This window comes from Rousettus aegyptiacus, unplaced genomic scaffold (assembly GCF_014176215.1).
Source record: "Rousettus aegyptiacus isolate mRouAeg1 unplaced genomic scaffold, mRouAeg1.p scaffold_m13_p_5, whole genome shotgun sequence".
NCBI lineage: Eukaryota > Metazoa > Chordata > Mammalia > Chiroptera > Pteropodidae > Rousettus > Rousettus aegyptiacus.
The window spans coordinates 112,990,925-113,010,796 of record NW_023416308.1 but is presented as its reverse complement, the minus strand read 5'-3'; the positions used below and the strand labels follow the sequence as shown (position 1 = coordinate 113,010,796).

Genomic DNA, 19,872 nt, shown 5'->3' with positions numbered 1-19,872 from the left:
TTTTGTACACAAATGCTTACAGCAGCTTTATTTATAATCACCCAAAACTAGAAGCAACTAAGATATCTTTCAAAAGGTGAGCAAATAAACAAGCTGTGCTATATTCATATAATAGAATAAAAAGAAATAAACTATCAAGCAATGAAAAGACACAGAAGAACCTTAATCGCATATGGCGAAGTAAAGAAAGTTAATCTGTTAAAGCTACGTTACTATGTGATTTCACTTATTTCACATTCTGGAAAAAGCAAAACTCTGAAAACAGTAAAAAGATCAGTAGTCACCAGGCGTTCAGGGGAGGGGGGTGGATAAGAAGGGAGTTTTAGTGCGGCGAAACCATTTTGTATAATATTGTAATGGTGGATACATGACATTATGCACTTAAGAACCACAGAATTGACAGCATGGAGAGTAAACCTTAATGTATGCAATTAAAAAAAGCACTTAGGTCAAAGGAATGAATGCAGGTAATGACAAGACAGTTTATGTTACAAACGTATGGAACGAACTCACTGAAGGTGGTGGGAGGGAGGTGGTGACCTAGGTACTTCAGGAACGAGTCTGTAAGGCTGAGGACAGAATAAATTGGACATAAATGCTGTACTCTAGTTGATAAAAGTTATTTCCCATCCTGGTACATGTGAGCAACCATGATTCTGCTATGTGTGTATGCTGGAATTTAATGATTACATAATAAGGTGGGGGATGGTAGGAGCCAAGTTTCTAACTGTTGGAGAAATGGTTTACAGATAAGGAAACAGCATGGTGGTCACCAGAAGGGAAAGGGGGTGGGGGAAGGTAAATAGGGGTAAAGAGAGTCAAATGTATGGTGATGGAAGGAGACTTGACTCGGCGGTGAACATATAATACAACACACAGATGACATGTTACAGAATCGAACACTCGAAACCTGTATAACCTTGTTAACCAACGTCGCCCCAATAAATTTAATGCAATAAAAGATTAATTGCAGTCCTAAGATTTGCTATTGATTGACCCACACATTTTCCAAGTGTCAGATATTGGGGATAATGTGATGAACAAGTCTTGGATCCTGCCTTCAAGCAACAGAACTTAGAGGATGATGTGGAAGATGGAAAAAAAAAAAAGGTTACACTACTTGTCATGTCATAAGATTATTACTTAATCTTATCCTATTGCTTTACTTGAAAATAGGGATAATCATCCACTTCATAGATTTGTTAGGACAAGTTTCCTCATGTGCTTAGAAAAATGCTTTCTGTATAAAAATTGGTCAATAATATTAATTTATTGATAAAATTAACTATTTTGGACTTTAGAGAACTATCATCAATGCCTATAGAATAACAACTCCATGGGTGATTCTCGTAAAGCTAGGGAATAGACTGAAGCCTCACCATCCTCAGTCCTCATCACTCACCATTTCTACTTCCTGCTGAGTTATGCATACGCTTTCATACCACGTTCCATAATTTTGTTTCATGTGATGGAGGATGGACTCCATAGTAGGGCCGAACTCAATGATGCTGGAGTGCCCATTTTGGTAGTTATAAGCAAAGCCAGCGCTATGCATGGCCACCAATGAACCTTTTGCATCAAACACTGGGGAGCCAGAAGACCCAAAATAAAAGGTGGTGTTATAGGTAATGAGATCATTCCTGTGAACAATTTTCTGGAAACTGTTTTGCGTGTGCATGTGGATATACTGTGTATCAATGAAATTCTCTGCTTTTCTAGCCTGAAGATGCTCCTGATATTTCTCTTCTCGCTCACCCTGAGGGATTATAGCACAAGCATCAGTAGACTTTACCTCTCCAGAGGGATGGCCAATAATATATATCAACCCATTATGTGGCACAGGAACAATTCCATCATATAGTCCCAAAGGTACTTCTTGTCCATTTTCCTTCAGTTGCAGAACAGCATAATCAAGAGTTTCATCAGATACCTCAAACCAAGGTTCAACGCAAAAACATTTCTCGTCTTTTCTTGGGCTATCTTCGTAATCAAATGTCACTGTTACACACTGACCAATTATGTCTGCCCACTTACTTTGCTCTATGCCTTTTCCCACAATGTCGTCTATCACATGCCGACAAGTCAAAACGTACAACCCTCTGAAAACAAAGCAGGTGGCATGTCCCGTGTTCCCATTGTTGTCCCATGCTATGTACCCAACCGAACTACTGAGACGAGAAAGAAGTTTGTGCGTTTTAACTGCAGTAGAGTTTTTTGTCAGTTTCCCGAAGTTCGTTTTATGCAATTGAAATAATTTTTTCTTTTTCTTCATCTGTTTATTGAAGCTTTCTTTAATTTTTTCACGCTCTCTTTCCAAACTGGGGTACTGGTCCATGGTTGTTTCTGTCGACACACAGGTGTTTCTTGCCTCTGACTCGGGATTCTGAGGGGCTGGTGCCCCAGAGCTCATCCTTTTCTCTACCTCAATCTGAAAGAGCTTGCCCTCTAAGTCATCGACAACCAGCTGTGTGTTTTCTACAATGGAGTCCAGGTTTTCGATGAGTTTCCAATAATCATTCTCCAGAAAGGAAAGGAATCTGCCATCCTTGCACACAGCATCCTTGATGGTTTCTCCTTTGAAAGCGAAGACGCAGAGTTTGTACCCTTCTTTGTGAAGTTCCCCACGTTTGACGATCTTTCTTCTCCTCTTCCCAATTGCATGGATGAAAAATTTAACACAGTCAGTAGATGCCCTGTCATGCCGGCCAAAGATCTGGCTCTCTTCTTTCTGCTCACTTTTACTCTGGGCGAATGTAATTACCAGGTGGCAATTATCAGGAAGACAGCTCAGGGGCATTCCAAGGTTCAAGTGCCCTTCGATTCCTTCCACGCCACGCACCAGCATTTCTTTGCCCTGATGAGTCTCGGTCTCTTCTTTGACAGCCTGGAGAGTGTTGAGTGCCTTGTTCAAGCTACCGCTCTCTGTAGGCCTAAGGATGTGTTTCATTTTTTTGTTTTTCCTGTGGTGTACATCCAAGGTAATCTGAATTTCCTTATTTATGGTTATAGCCTGGTCTTTGGGTGTTTGAGCTTGAGTGTTAGTAATATCTTTTGGACCTTTTCTAGAGCCCATCTTCATCTGAGGAATGCTGGAAACATCCTCTTGTTCTTTATTGACCTAAAAAGAAATGTTAAGTACTGTAAAACTATGAATACAACCCTTGTCTTTTGCTTCTCTTCTTTGTATGCAATTCACAAAATTTCTATAGAAATCTCAGAACCAATCTCCGAATGTCAGTGACTAGAATTAAATCAGTTTGATTTGGGAGCCAAAACATAAGCTGAGTTTCCTGTCCCATCAGTCACATAAGCTTTTAATACTGCTACGCTGGTGCATTTTTCTGAGAAGTACGGGGAAAGATACAACTGTTTAATAGGTGCATCAAACACAGAGATGCTTAAAAGACCGCCAACTCTTTTGTAGTGTCATTTCAGGCCCTGTTTACTATTTTCCGCTGTGAAAGTTTTACTTTTTCCAGGCCCAGTGATGGACGGCACCAAAAATTTGTTCCTAAAGCACCAAACTCAGCAAGAATAAGGGGACCATGGTTTATTATCAGGCCTTAAATGTTAAACAAAACCCTCATCAGTTAACCAATCATTCATTCACAATAATATAGTTATTTCTAACAATCAAACCCTGATTCACCTAGCAACTATCATGCCAAGGACTCAAATTATTTCCTCTACTATGTCCACTAATCTCCAAATCCTGTGAAATGAGGAACGACAAATATGGCTTCTATGTCCTTTTAATGGAGAAAGAGAGGCACAGGAAATTATTCCTATGAGTGTTTTTTCTTAGGGTTATATAATAACCATTAACAAAGTAAGTATCAGAGTTCCAATACTTCGTCCAATATTTTTCCCATTAGAATATATATATTCTAATAAAAAATATGCTATATATGGTCTATATATGTATATATGTGTGTGTGTGTATTTTTTTTTTTTTTAGGAGAGGCAACCCTTGGCTGACCTCACAGATTGCAAAGACCTTGTCAGCTTACAATCCTTTATTTTTTATTTTTTATGCCTATAGCACCTGGTCTTCCTAGGTGGTCTCCCATCCAAGTACTAACCATGCCCAAACTCTGCTTAGCTTTCGAGATCAGACCAGGTTCGGGATGTTCAGGGTGGCATATCCGTAGATTCATTTAGACTATATGTTCTTTTCTGGTAAATTTCATATCCTCGATTCCCATTTTTATAGAGCATTATCTTAAAAACTAGGGATGGGGGAAGGCAGAGGAATTACATAAGAAGGATTAATCAAAAAGCATAAATTCAATAAAAAATGATTCCTATGTCTAAATGATACATTTTTGCCAAGTCATAGTCATCATGGCATGGATGTCAACAGATGCCACTTGCTGGGAATAGGAGTAACAACGCTGGGATTGTGGCAAAGACACAGTGTAAGATCACGTGTGACAATGCCTAGCACAACGAATGGCGCCTTAGTAGGTTAACTCTGTTTTCCTTCTTCGTATAATATTCTGGTTCAAAAAAGGAACACAGGGTGATATATATTTACTCTAGGCATACCTACGAACTCTCAAAGAGCATCCTTTTGGCCTAATGCCTTCAGAAACATCCTCGTCATACAGCCCATCACACACTGCTTGATTTCTAACTATTCAAAGGATTCTCAGGCAGATATAGACACTTTCAAAAGGGAAAATGGGGTAAAACATGGTTATTAGCGTGCACTGTCGTGGAGTAGGAGAGAGAAAAACAGAAGTAGATTGGGCTTGATTTTTCTAGACACTTGGGTGTTCTAGCTAGAACTAGGATAAAGGAAAAGTTAAAGGCTTTTAAGTTGCATTCGCAAATGCTCGCCATTTCTCAGCCTGCTTTTTAACAAATTTTGAGGTGCGTTTTAGACTCAGGAAGGGAGTGATGGTTTGATATGATAACAGAGCCCGGGTCGTAGTAAGACCCCCTACTCAATGTAAGTCAAATTAAGTCCAAGTCTTCACTCCACTACTGCCTTACGCAACAACTCACTTCTTTCCTCTCCTAAAGAAATGGAGGATAATAAACTCCTCCCTGCCTGCCTAACAAGGTTAGAGTAAGGATATGTATTTTAAAAGTGTTTTATAAACTGTAATGCACTATACAAATGCAGGTTTTTATTGTCATCGAATAGATTGGCCATATTTGCAAAGCAGATATTTTCAAGCTGTGAAATAACACTAATTTTTTCCCCATGTTTTACTGTAATACATTATATTTGATTTGTTCCTGTTGTTCAAGAAATGTTATAATAGCTTTTGGTTAAAGCTATTTGATATGGCCAAGATTTTTATTAAAACTCCTTTTTGCCGCCACCCCCCAAAATGAAAAGAATAAGATGAATGAGAAAGATTTTAATTTATTTAATATTCCCTGCATAGAATGAGGTGATTTCTTGGCATGAAGACTATGTAACCAGTGTCAAGAATGGCTGTCTATTATTGATATATTCCATAAACAGTAGTTACAAACATACCTGAGAAAAATACTGGTCAATTTTCGTGTTATTCTTTAAAGCGGCGGAGACCTTCTGTGATCTGCGTTTCTTAGAGCTCATGATGGCTTGAAGATGAATAGACAGTTTAGCTGAAACACTAAAAAGGTTCAAGTGAGAGCAATATCTTCATAGCGATTGTAATTGTATAGCAGATAAGATGAATGGGGAACCCATATCTCAACTTTTCCCCTTAGCTGCAGCCTTGCTGTCCTCAGAGATGTCAACTTAGCAAGCAGACAGTTTTATCTGCCCACTATAATCGCTCCAACAATAAAATCTCCCGTTGACAAAGCACCATACTAAATACTCCACAAAGATTATCTCTCACTGCCAATGCCCACAGATGCCATCCAAATAGGTATATCTGCATTTTGTACATGAGGAAACTATAACTCAGAGAAGGTAGGTCTGAGCCACGTGGCAGAGAAAGAATTCAAAGGCAGGTATACATAACCTACAGATGGGTTTGCAGTTGGAGAAATCGAAAGTGTGTTCTAGTTACATTGACGTTAAAATCTGGCCTCCAGTTAAGTTGGAGATGGCACAGGGATGGCACGAGTATGGAAAACGAATGGGAAGAGAACCACGGAGACAAAATAAACCTTGAGAGTTTGCCTGGGAAGGTAGGAACGTTGGCTGCTGCTTTAGTTTATCTTGTCGAAAGAGGTATTTTCCTTTCTCTCTTTCCTCCGATGTCTCCCCAGAGGAGAACGAACAATGTAAATAAAAGAGTGAAATCTTCGGTAGTGATAAATTCTGCTAAAAAGGAAGTCGTGGACAGGCAGGGGCCTCCTGTCCTCAGTGTCCCAACACCTAAGACAACACCTGGCACACAGTAAGCGCTCGCTAAAGATACATTTATAAAGATACATTCGATGAACGAATGGAGTATGCATATGATGTACTATGCCTTGTTTTGTATGCTTTTCATAAACTACCTTTTATCATTCTTACAACCCTGTGAGATTAGGCTATTTACTCAAGGTCACAGAGCTCCTGCGAATATACTTTTGATGACTTTTAATTATGAACATTTTAAAACAGAGAAAAAGGAGAATATAACAAGCCTCCATATACCTATCACAGACAGTTAATAATTGCTCATTTTTTGGCAAATTTGTGTCATCGTTTCATTTTACTAGACTATTTTATAGTTAGAGACATCCTGGCATTTTAACCCTGATTATCACTTTCCATCTCTAAACATTTAAAACTCTTTCTTACATAATCACAATACTAATTTATTCAGGCTAAGATCCAATTGAGGTAGAAAAGCTGTCTTTATTATATTTCTTAAGTTTCTTTCATTCTGAAAAAAAGAATGAAATTGATTTGTTGAAGAGAACAGAGAAGTCATCTGGGTAATGTTCACCTCCTGGCTTACTTCTTCATGTAGTTTAATTTATGCTCTAGCCCCTGTAGTTCTTGTCAAGTAGACTTTATCTAAAGACTACACTTTTAAAGAAGATGTGGTACATATATACAATGCAATATTACTTGGTCATAAAAAAGAGTGAAATCTTACCATTTGCAACAACGTAGACGGACCTAGAGGGTATGATGCTAAGTGAAATAAGTCAGACATAGAAAGAGAAATACCGTATTTCACTTACATGTGGAACCTAAAAAACAATATAAATGAACAAACAAACCAGAAACAGACTCACAGATACAGAAAACAAAATGCTGATTGACAGATGGGAGCCGGAAAGGGGAGCAGGTTGAAAAAGGTGAAAGCATTAAGAAGTACAAATCAGTAATTTCAAAATATTCACAGAGACGTAAAGCACAGCATAGGGAACATAGTCAATAATATTATAAAAGCTGTGGATTGTGGGAAGTGGATATTAGACTTACTGGTGGATAAAGACTTCACAAATTACATAAATGCCGAACCGCTAATATAAAATAATTGTAAATTTCAACTGTAATTGGAAAAAAGGAACGAATAACTAGCCTCTAATTTAACTGTTTCCTAAATATATTATTAAATACTATTTAAAATTTTTGATGTTAAAAAAAAGAGAAGACTAGGCTTATTCTCTCAACCATTGCATTATACAGGAGCCCTGGCTTCCTCATTTACAGGTAATGAACTCAGAAAACTCACTTCGGACTCTCCCAACCTTAGTTTTCTGTTCGTAACATGAGGGAATGATTCCAGATGAAATAATGAATCGAAAAATGCTGTATAAACATTAGTTTGTATAACACTATCTGGGTTCAAATTTCAGGTTACCAATGGCTCATTGCATGACCTTGGGCGTGGGACAATCAGCCTGCATTTATGTGAGGATTAAAATGTACTGAATGTTAAGCCTTCAGTACAGGCGCATAACAGGTTGCCCAGTAACTATTACTGCTGTTAACATTATTATCAATGTACTTAGCACAGGGAGACCCTTCACACAGCAGAGACCCTGGGGAAACAAGAACAAGCTGCATATAATTGCGGAACTGGGCTGCGCTGTGAGGTCCTTCAAGGCGGGAAATTGCCGCCCAACAACTAAGGAACATGTGCGGGTTTGCAGTGTGTGCAGATGGCTCAACTTCTGTAATTTGAGAGAGGACCCGAGTTCTCTAGAAGTATTACACATTAACCAAAAAAAAAGAAAAAGAAAAAGAAAAAAAAAAGAAAAAAAGAAAAGAAAGAGAGAGAGAGAGAGAGAGAGAGAGAGAGAGAGATAGAGAGAAGAAAGAAAGAAAAGAAGAAGAAAGAAAGAAAGAAGAAGAAGAGAAAGAAATAAGAAAGGGAGGAAGGAAGGAAGGAAGAAGAATGAAGGAAGGAAGGAAGGAAGGAAGTGAATAAGAAAGAAAGCCCTCCCTCCCTCCCTCCCTCCCTCCTCCCTCTCCTCCCTCCCGCCCTTCCTGCCTTCCTTCCGTCCTTCCTTCCTTCCGTCCTTTCCTTCGCTCACTCCTCTCCCCGCCCTCCCTCCCGCCCTCCCTCCACCGCCGCCCCCTCCCTCCCTCTCCGCCTCCCTCCCTCACTTCCTTCCTTCCTTCCTTCACGTCCGTCCTTCCTATCCTTCCCTTTCCTTCCTTCTTCCTTCCATCACGCCCGCCCTCCCGCCCGCCCTCCCTCCCCTCCCCTTCCCCCTCCCTCAAGAAAGAAAGAAAGAAAGATAAAGTGGGCAGAAAGTTTTCCCCTCCACTGGGATGAACATGCGCCCTCCCAGCGCAGGCCACAGAAGGTTAAGACCAGGTACCCCATCCCCAACATGCTTCGCGTGTTATATCAAAACTTCAAGCGTTCTTAGCTGCCCTATCCTAAGCCTTGCCTTTCAGTTGGAGAAGTCACGGCTCTGCTGACATAAAGGACGTGTCCAATGTCCCCCAGTAAAGCAGCCTCTGAAACAGAACCTGTGCCCTCTCGGCCCCGCAGGCGGGCAGCGCCGTCCGGCCCAGGCCTGGGGGTGGCGCGGCGTCCAGCCACTTCCGCGGCCGGCTCGGCCGCGCACCCCCGACCCTGGCCCAGCGAACACCTCCAGAGCCCGCGCGCTCACCGAGTCCTCCGCTCACCTCGCTCGCCACCAGCGTCAGAGACTCAGAGTCAGAGCCAAACCAAAGTCGGGTCTTGGCGGGGGATGCGAAGCCACCGGACCGCGCGGACCGCTGCCGAGGAGAGCGCGCCCGCGCTGGCTGCAACCGCAGGACCGGTGGAGGGTGGCGCTGAGCTTCGCAAATTTCCCGCCTGGGCGGAGCTGAGACTGCGCTGGCAGTCGGGTGACTTCCACTTTCATATCCCCCCCCCCTCCTTCCACCTCCCCCCCCACCCCCCCCCACCCCCCCCAACCCCCCCCCCACCCCCCCCACCCCCACCCACCCTCGCCGTGATCGTCCTGCCTAACGCTCCCCCCACCCCACCCCCGCCGCTCCCCGCCGCCGTCTCCTTCGGATCTTTACTTCTTTGGAGACCTGGGGAAGCGGGAGCCAGGTGAAGTATGCGATGTGGGTGTCCGTTTCCGATAGTCCCGCCAGCCTGAAACAGAACCTTCCGGACTCCTCAGTCCCCAGGTACAGCCTGAGAAACAGACATGTGGGATCCTGTGCCTGTCCTCTTCCCTACGAACGTTTCTTTTACACAAGTGACAAGGACAGAGGCATATCGTATTATCATTAGCAGTGTTGCCAATAAGGCGGATTTTCGCCAAGCATAAGCGCTTTCAGATTTTTGGTCACATAATCAAAAAGATTCCTCCCAGCGACGAAATCAACTCGGTACTTGGAGAGCTCAGCGAAAAAGAAACTGGAGTTTAGCCTAATGCGAGATTGACTTTCCCATCCTCGGGTTCAGAGGGCGCCTCTGGGGGCGAAAGTGGAGGAGCCCTCAGATGAACACACACCGTTTCTGAGTTGAGGGTGCTGGGCTGCAGCAGCGCAAATTGCCTAGGTTTTGCTGAGGCTTCCAAAAGTGTCAGATGCCGACTCCCGGAACTATCACCCCAACGACCTGCTGATAAGACAGCAGGGTGGGTTATTTCTTGAGATGCCGAAGTCTGGTTTAAATCGGGTCTTCGGTGTGGAGGACGGGTTAGGACGCGGTAAACGCTGACTAACAGGTTTGGATCTGCAGATGGGACAAGGCCAAGGAGTCCGGAAGCCTTGGAGCGTGCAGGGTGCTTTGATATTTTCTAGTGAAGAGTGGTTGGGTATTTGAGGAAGTTGTTGGAATAAACAATAAAGAAATTTGCAACTCTCCTGTGCCTGGTCAGTTTATGTTGATGGCAACAGTGAAATAGTAAGTCACATGAACGTACCTAGTGAGCTACGTAAATCCAGACGGCTTTGTATCTCTCAGTGGTGGACACGTCGGAGAATATAACGTTTGCCACGTAGAGTGTTTTCTCCTGGAAAGAAGCTTACTCAAGAAAACACATTTTAAATGGCGTTTGTTACTGTTTGTAAAATGTTACTGTTTGTGAATGAATTCTGGAAGACAGAATTGGGACACAGAGAGATTGATCCTCTGAGGAAACGTTTTCATAAAGTGAACATAGGGTCTTACAGATGCATCGGACTTTAAATGAGAACATGCTCTCCCTTGGGTACTGCAAAAGTCACACACATCTTTCATTTTACTGTGTTCAGTTTACGTTTCCAAGGACAGAGCTCAGTCTCCCTTTCAGGAACGGCGGTGTCCAGGCAGGTGTACAGCTTTCCTCCCCACCCCCAGCCCTCTCCTCCAGCCGGAGTTTTTCCTGCATCGTGCCCTGCCAATGAGTTTTCTCGAAGTTCCAGGTCCGCTCCTAAGAGGGGATTCCGTTCCAAACCCAGCAGTCACTCACTGGAGACTTCAGGGAACCTTTCCCTGGCACCAGGAATTCCGCGTTCTAGGAACCCGCCCTGAGTAGAAAGCGGGAAAGGGCGAGTGTGGACCCAACCCTTGGCAAGTGGATGGAAAATCCCGCGTGTTAGGGGTTTGGTGGTCGGGGCGCATGGGGCTTTAAGAGCGAGATGGGACTCGAAGCAAGGGAGCAAGAGGAGGAGGTCGCTAGCTGCGGGGCCACTGAGGAGGAGGCTCCAGCCCTGCGCCCTGGACCTCGTTGAGGAAGTCCGAGGTGGGGGCAGAAACGTGGCCTCTGGGTGCCCTGCAATCCCCTCCTGAAGATCCTGCCAGGGGAGGAGGCTCCGGGGCACTAGCCTGGCTGCACCAGCGCGTCACCTGCTCTCGCCCATAGGAGGCGCTGCGTGTGGGTAGCAGTGGGCCTGGACGACTTCCCACAGGGAGGCATTCCTAGTAGATAGGACAGGTTCCACAACTGTGACTATCAGGAAGAAGCCACGAAGGTAGGAGGAGCACACGACCTCATCATTAAGTTGATTCTCCAAACGTTTATTATATGTGCAGGAGTTTACGATCTGGATGAAGAAAAACGATATGGACCCCAGCCGATAATCAAAGAACTCACTGGCAAGGGATGGCAAAAGCAGCCTGATGTTTAAAGACCTGCATCAAGAGCAGATGTGTAAGAGAAGGGATCAAGGTCACGAAGGTGACAGCTTTTATACAAAGCGATAGGGCCGAAAGGTGCCTTGGTAGTAATTTTGGGGAACTGACCTTGAAGTGCACACAATACACCCAAAGTAGCTAAAGCTAGCTTCCTCTTCTGTGGGTTCCCTGGGCCTTGGTTATAGTCACCTTTAATAGGACAGCAACAGTACCAGGAAAAAACCCCAAATCATTAGAAAGCTTTACCACTTAGTTCCATTCTCTGAATGGTTAAAGATTTCTAACACTCCAGAGAGATGCATGCAGTGATCACCAAAGAATTAAGATCTGGCCGATTCTTTTTTTTTTTTTTCAATGTGGCTTCTAAAACAGTAAAAATTTCAATGACAGGTAAGAGGTGGTAAAGAATACCGGCTTTGAAATTGCCTGGCAATCTAAGCTATCCTGTTTTGGAGAGAGCTAGCTTGGTGACTCCCAAATGTTGAACCGCATCCAGCCATGAGGTCTGATTTCTCGGCATTTGTAGATAAACAGTTAAGAGCACTGCCAAAGTACAATACAGAAGAGAAGTGGCAAGTCACCCTCCCACCACTACCCGGAAGAGATGCAGACTGGCGCCTAAGTATTAATTTGCAGAACCGTGGGGAGAGGCGGAACCAAGCAAGGATTGACATCCCTTCAGCCCAATGGCAACAGGACAAAGAGGGGATTTACCCAATCCTCAGTTCTCTTGACACAGAGCTTGAAAGCCTTTGGGCGTATCAAAAGTCTTTCCCTCTGCTGAGTGCGGGAGAGGTGCTGGGGGGGGGGAGGGGGGAGAAGGGGGAGGGAGGTTAGCAGAAAGCTATATAAAGGTGGGGAGCTGGTCATTCTTTCTCAGGAGCACCTCCAAGAGCCATCTGTTGGTCAGCTTACCTATCCAGACCGCCTCAGCCTCACCGTCCTTGCAGTATGTTAATGACCTGCCTCACTTCCCTAGGCAAACAGGGGCTCAAATACTCATTTCTCCATCACTCACAATAGCCTGGATTATTGTAAAAGTGTAAAGGGATTCTCGGTGCGCGGCTAAGGAGTCCACTTTCGTTAACTCAGCTACCAAGAGTTTCTGGCACTGGAAAAGAGAGACCAGGCCTCTCCTTAACTATATTCACGTTATTTTAAGTTACATATACCAACATATTACACATTGGGAAGTTTGATTCCTTAACTTCGGGTTCCTTCCCTAGCTTTTTGTTTTGTTTTTTATTTTAATAGGAGCAACAGTGATGCCCGAGCCAGTTGCAGGTACTTCCTGTTCCCGGAAGCCCACCGATTAACTTAACTCGCCCACCCTCTCCTCCCTTGCTGGCGACTGGGGAAGTGGTGGGACCCCCTGATGAGACTGACCAGAGTCGTCGGCAGATTTCGTTTTGAGCAGCTGTCTCTTCGTTCTTCACTGACTGTATAACTGACGTTCACAATAAGCAAACACAAAACCAAAAACGGGCTGAAGCCAGCGTAGTCGGTGAAGATGGATCGGCATGTCACTTACCATGCGGACCAGCCTCTGGTGTTCTCTCTGCGGCCGTCCTTTGCAAGGATGGATGAAGTGCCTGAGGACCAAGCCGCAAAGACAGAAAGGTGAGCGCCGAAGAGCCTCGCCTTTGGCTGATTTTTGTTTCCCCGCTCACCATCTGTTGGGGTGGAAGTCCCATGAATATGCTCCATGGGACAGCGGTACTCATCTCTCATTGACTTGAGTCTGAAAGCTATGGACCTAAGTTCTTCCTCTTCTTTCTTTTTTCGGTCTTTTTGGAGGAACTTTTATGTGTGTGCCAGGTATAGTGTTAAGCACTGGAAATGTAGAGGGATGTAACACTGTCCTCACCATCTAATAAGTTACAATCTAGTCGGTGAGAAAGATACGTAAAAAGAGTTATGACTCTTGTGCTATAATCCAGAAGTGAACAGGACACAGTGGTGGTCCAGAGAGGGTTTCGGCCATGCTAGCATAGCCGTGGTGACATTTGAGCTACAGATCCCCAAATCAGATGTGCTCGCGGTCTCAAAATCCCATGGTCTGTGTGTCTGACTCCTGCATATCCCAATGATAGGCTATGCCTAAAACCTGATGGAGAATGCAATTTACTATAACCACTTAGAACCATCGTTCATCTGGCCCACTTGGTTGGACCCATCCTTGGTTCAGAGAAATGAGGAGGAGATCACAGGGCAGGCGAGCTCACGGAGTGACAAGACCAGGCTCTCAGGACTGACACCGGGGTAGGAGGGCAGGCTTCGTTCGTGTACATTTTAAAAAAATTAAGTTTGAAGATGATTCTCCCATTAGGAGACTCCATAAATGATCACCATGGAGATTTAGTTACAACAGCAGGATCATGTGACTCGAAATCTCCATGCGTAGGGTCGTGCCGGGGGTACTGGGCTCCCGAGATTTGACGGGAGGACCCACAGCTCTATGAAAACATCTGAAAGAATTCTTTTCGTTAGTCATACCTCACCTTTCGTTGTGCAGTTCCTGCTTCCAATTTCAGTAATACCGAGACAGGAAATGTTGATAGATATGGTCTGACAAGTAAAGGATGAGTGAAATGATGAGAATAGAAACTAAACTTTTTGGTATTCAGATAGTCACGAAGAAAGGTTTGTCCCTTGAATAAGCACGCTGGGCCCCTGAATTGGCTTATAAGCAAATAATTATAATACAGTGTATATCTCACATATTAGTATTAGATAGAACAGTGGCATTTTTTTCTCATTAAGTCCACATCTCTGCCAAATTTTTTGATTGATTTTACCAATAAAAGCCCCTCACCTTTTTCTTAAGTCTGAAATTTTTCATTTTTCTTTAGCAAATTTTGTAGAAAATGTTGAGGCTCAAAACGATATAACCCGCCTCCAAAGAAACTTTCCCATTCGTTCTGGGAGGTGGCTGGGCTGGGGTCACTAGCGATCCCAGATACCCTTAACCTAATTGGGATGGAGATGATTTCAGACTGACTTGTATCCCAGTGAAGGCTGGAATGTTCTGGGACGATTATTCCTGGAGGGCAATACTTCGTTCCCACTCAAAATCTCGTGGTGTTTACTGGGACCCTTCCCACCTGAGAGGCCTTAAGCTCTGACTTTTGTCCCTGCTTAGCTTCATGTTTCTCTTCAAATGTCTCCTCAGCTGCTCAGCCTCTCAGACTTCTCCTCCAGAACTGACCTGTGCCTCTCAGGAAAAAGCAGCACTACCGGCAGCTGTGGCCCGTCGGCCTTCCCTCCTCACGTGGACATCAGCCGCACACCGCCCAGCTGCTCTGGCAATGCACTGTTGCCGTCACACAGACCTTTCCTATTTTTTGCGTATATTTTCTGGTTGGTCAGTGTGCCTCTGCGTGTTTATGCGTGTGTGTGAGTGTGTGCGTGTTTATGTGTGTGTGTGTGTGTGCACGTGCATGTAGGGTGAGAGGATCGGTCTGAAATACTCATTGCACCACTACTAGAAGGAGAATTCTGAGATTGATCTTTTATGTTGCTGACATCCAGTGGCAATTAAATTCACAACCTCCTCCATCTCACAGATGAAATTTAGGACATTTATTCAAAAAGGGTAAGATTCCTAGAACTGGAGTCACGACCTTTGGAGGCTCTTAAGACATTGAGAATATCCACTCTTAAAACTCGCACCCGATTCTGGCTGCTGCAGTTACTCCTAGTATCCCCTAAAGGTGACAGCTGGACTCTGACACTGCGTGTGGCCAATGCTGCAGCCTCCCACATTCTCTTTTATATGACCGAGTTTGCCAAAGATGGGGCAGGAGAAAGATGGCCTTCGTCCATTTCTATCTCTCAAATGATGTGACAGTGCTTCAGTGTGGAGGAATCTGATTTACATCCAGAATCTTCATTGCCAGTTTGAGTGGGGCATTTAGCTTTTAGCTTTCTGAACTCTGGGCATGGGAGGGTGGGGATGGAGAGTAAGGAAGTCGCTCCTGACATCTGCTGGAGAAGGGCAGAGCTGCAGGACAGCCCTGAAAAGCTGGATCTTCTGCAGGCTGATGGCACGGGTGGCATGAAAGGGAGGAAATTATGGTTCCCAAAGAATTTGGGGGATTAGAGGAACAATACGTCTTTCCCCCTTTACTCTAAAGGTGTATTTCCCATTACCTGGCTAGGCAGAGAATGAGAATCACTTCACCAGTTACGAAGATGGGATGGGGGTGCCCTCCTAGGCATTTCGGACTTAGGGGTGTCATCACAGGCATTTAGGACAGCAAAGACCAACATCTTTGCATGCATAGCAGGAAGCTAAGTATTTTAAGTGAGTCCTGAGGTTGTTTTAAATAATAAAAATAAAGCCGATGAGGAAAGAAAATTAATATTTATTTGGGCTCTGTTATTCTTGCACACACAGAGGATTCTCTAAGTGTTTTCTAATTAAGATAGCATATTCACCATACATTAAGAAAGCAGCCCCTAGTACTCTAATGTTTGGACATATTTTCTTCAAAAAATAAAAAAGCATCATGTTTCTAATATTCCATGGGTATCACTAGCTGCTCTTGAAGTGATGACTCATTTCTTAGGCTTTCTTCATGGGGGTTCCCATTTTGCTTTTCCATTAACACTTTATACAAGCTCTCGTTCTTTTGTTCAATATCACAAAGGATTGCTTGCATAGAATAGCCATATTCGACAAGGGAATTATCAATGCCTGGATCACAATGCCCGACGGTGTGCACAGCAACCAATTCGCAAGATGCGCTGAACACTGGGGCGCCAGAGGACCCGTCTGAAAAACAAGTATCATAACTGAGTGTGTCGGAGCGCCACAACTCTCGTAGAAAGCTTCTTTGGGTGAACATAGGGCAAGCATTCAAAATAGCAGAGTACTGATCTCTCAACGCATGTCGGTCCTTCTCAGGGTACTTCTCTAACCTTTTCTGTAGAGGAATCACAGCACGATTCTCTATTTTCTGGTTCTGGCCCTCCAGATGTCCAATTATATGAACCAAACCGTAGGATGGCGGGGGGGAAATTTGTCCCACCAGGCCTGGAGGAAATCCCTTTCCATTATCTCTTAGTTTTAAAATGGCATAATCTAGATTGTCATCGGACACTTGAATCCTCTGCTCGACGGAAAACCAATCGGCATCAAGAGGGCAGAACCCCTTATAAGTGAAAGTTACACGTACATATTGGCTAATGTCCGGCCACAGATGCAGATCTTGGCCTTCTCCCAGCATAAGCTGTATGACATGTCGACAGGTGAAAATATAACCTTCACTGAAGACAGAGCAAGTACCATGGACTCTTCTTCCGTTATGCTCACATGTCATGAACCCAACCGATACACTAAGATGAATAAGATGTTCACAATTTGCAACAGAAGTAGAAGTTGAAGTCACTTTTCCAAAGTACTCTTTATATATGTTGAATTGTTTCAACACTTTGTCAGATTTTCTTCTCTCCGTTCTTCCTTAAAATACTTCTTCATCTGAAGTGCCTCTTTCCTAAAATTTGGATATTGCTTCCTTATATCTATGCCCAATATTTGAATATTCTTTAGCCAGAGATCAGCTGTCTCCGTCCCGAGATTACTATCGGTAAGGTAGGACATGCCCTGATGGGGCCTTTGCCTAATGCATGAGATTAGTTTAACATATTTATTCTTAATACGACATCGGTCATCGTAATATTTTCTTATTCTGGCCATTGTCCGGCGTCTTTTACCTTTGATATCGTGCCCTAGACTTCGTGGCGGGAGAACCTCTCCTCGGTCGTGCTCCGCATCTTCAGTCTCTCCATCTTTCTCTGGCTCACGGGCCTCCCCCTCAGACCGCACCCGAGCCCGGGGACGGGTGTCGTCAGTGGCATTGTCATTCCCCTGTTTTTTTTTCTTTTGGGTACCTTTTCTGAGAAATTGCTTTTCAGGCATGTCCAGTTCTAAGACCTTTCCAGCTACTATTTCCACGGGGAACTCTTTTTCATAAATGTTTTCATGACCAGCCCATAGCGTCCACTCCAATTCTTCTAGGTCCGACCGAAATCGACCGTCTTTGCACAGAGCTTCTTGGAGAGTCTCGTCCTTCGAGGCATAGATGCAAAGTGTGCATGAAGTTTCGTGAAGTTCCGTGAGCTTAGTAATCGTCTTTGTCGTCTTCCCCACAGCGACAACATGAAAGAGAATGTAGTCGATGTCTGGATTTTCACAGTGGCGTAATATCTGATCACCTTCTTCCTGGTCACTTATTTTTTGACCAACTGTTATTGTACAATGAGAACCTGGGGGTAGGTACTTGAGAGGCATTCCTAAATTTATATATCCTTCTATGGTTTTGTCTTCGTGAACAATAATGTGCCTATTAAGACGATTCTGCATCCTCCTACAGAAAAAGTGATTAGCTCTCAAAGCTGAATAGATATTCTTATGGAGTTCACCAACTGCTGCGCGATTACTGCGGTTCATGCTTTTGTGGAGCTTAAAGGTGAACCCACGCTTTTCACTGTTGCTCGGATCGGGCTTCGGGATTTTAAGGGCTGCTTCCTGCTCACGGGCTTCACTTTGATGTCCCGGTGCCGCTACACTCTCCTGTGTCCGAGAGGGAAGGAGCGGCAGGTGTGCCAGGCCATGCCCGCGTCACGACAGTGTCCTTGAGAAAGGAGAGAGAATCATGTTTCATGTTATGCCACTCATAAAACTCATGGATATGCTGAATAAAAATTAGATAATCTAATGGCTACTTAATAATGGAAAAAAGTGTCAATCATTCCATCGCCGGAGATGACCATTCTACATGTTGTCGTTTTTCCATTTTGGCTTCTATTATTTTACATGCAGATATGACTCTTATACTCTTAAGTTATGCTGTGCTGTATAGGAGTTTATTTCTCACTAAGCAATCTACCAGTACTTCAAATGTCATTAAACCATCTTTGAAAATACAATTTGAGGGGCCATGTGATATTTTGCAGCATAATCATTTGTAATCCATTCTGCTATTGTGAGATATTCAGATTGATTCCCATTTTTTACTCCTCTGACGTGACAAACATTGCCACACATAAAACATTTCTGTCCGCCCACCTGATTATGTCCACAGGACATAATTCCCAGCAGCAGAACTACCGAGACTGAGGCTAGAAACGGACGTGACTACGAATCTGCTGCCACACTGCTGTCCAGGAACGTGACATCGCTCACATGCTGTCCACGGACACCCGCCACGTGGGCGACCCCTCAGAAGCATTTTCGTGTTATTATTTTAAACATTTGCCAAACTGATAGGCGAAATGTCATCTGATTTGATGTTTTTAAAGTCTGCGTCTACTGAGTTCCTAGTAAAGCTCGGCTTCTTTAATACATCCTTTGAATATCTGAAACATCGCCTGTCCAAACCGCTCATTAAATGTCTTTTAGTTTCTAGTCTGTACAGGCTTCGACAACACTAAAGAAATATAAAATAATAGAAAGCGTGATAAATCACAGGACAGGGTAGATATACACAGAGACACATACTTATATACAAACAGATATGCATATCATAGGCAAATAACTAAGCCTTCTTCTCTCTGCACTCTAAAATCTCTTGATTGTATGTTGATTTAGTATTATCATATCACTTTTTTTTTGAGTATCGCAGTGTACCTGTCGAAAACTGGACTCCAAATTAGGATTGCTTGGGTTCAAAATTCAGGCTCTCAAGTCCATTACTTTTGTGGCATACAAAAGTTGCGTTTCGCCTTCTTCATTCACAAAATAGGGGTGGTAATAATATCCATCGCACAGAGTTGTATTAAATGTTAAATGAGATCATCTATAGGAAGTGACTAGCATAAGTGGGGGACACTGTGAGTTACTGTTCACGCCTGTCTCTATTTCCTATGCTACTACTGGGTCAGCGACCTTGTCTAACGGGCATCGTTCGCGTTGCTAATTCACACACTGTCATTTTACTTTACACGCCAGCACCTATGTGCATGATGGCCCCAAATATGTGTTTAAACAACAGAAAGGAGAGGTTGTGTAGCTGCCATTCTCTAAAAAACTGTCCCCTTCCAGGATGCCAGGGTGGCACTCCATTAGACTTCCGTTCCAGTAAAGAGTTGTAAAAAAGCAGACATACTTCTGAGACATCAGCTCTGGTGTTCTGTTCACCTTCAGCAGCACTGAAGGACGTGTTCTCTTCACGCTTTATGGAATTCATGATGAGTCCAGGAGAAGAGACTCACTTTGCTATCCACCGAGATGGAGAAACAAGGGCTGGGTCTGTCCTCCCACTCGAAATGACTGAAACGATAACAGACAAAATGTGCGAAGCGACAGCTTTCACCACGGGACACGAGGCAGCTCGGAACCGTGATCTCTGAGCCCAAAGAATCCCTTAGTGCAAGAGAGTGATGAAACTGTCAGAAGTCGGGG

At 43.9% G+C, this 19,872-nt stretch overlaps 2 protein-coding genes across 5 annotated transcripts; both read right to left on the bottom strand.

Annotated features, from left to right (window-relative positions):
• FAM111A (family with sequence similarity 111 member A) lies at positions 1 to 9,200 on the bottom strand. 4 transcript variants are annotated; one of them, XM_016119058.2, is made up of 3 exons: positions 9,019 to 9,200; positions 5,495 to 5,612; positions 1 to 3,118 (listed from the first exon to the last, which is right to left on the bottom strand). In XM_016119058.2, exons 2-3 carry the CDS (start codon positions 5,573 to 5,575, stop codon positions 1,385 to 1,387), a joined length of 1,815 nt encoding a protein of 604 aa, XP_015974544.2. In that variant the 5' UTR covers positions 5,576 to 5,612; positions 9,019 to 9,200; the 3' UTR covers positions 1 to 1,384. The 4 variants fall into 4 exon arrangements, with proteins under 4 accessions (XP_015974544.2, XP_036076262.1, XP_015974542.2 ...); XM_036220369.1 differs by having other exon boundaries at positions 5,495 to 5,580; positions 9,035 to 9,200; XM_016119056.2 differs by having other exon boundaries at positions 9,035 to 9,199.
• A 7,635-nt stretch (positions 9,201 to 16,835) lies between these two features.
• On the bottom strand, positions 16,836 to 17,899 carry LOC118602790 (protein FAM111B-like). The gene has a single exon (XM_036220379.1). The coding sequence runs from the start codon at positions 17,830 to 17,832 to the stop codon at positions 16,894 to 16,896; it is 939 nt and encodes a 312-aa protein (XP_036076272.1). The 5' UTR covers positions 17,833 to 17,899; the 3' UTR covers positions 16,836 to 16,893.
• Between the last annotated feature and the right edge of the window lie 1,973 nt (positions 17,900 to 19,872).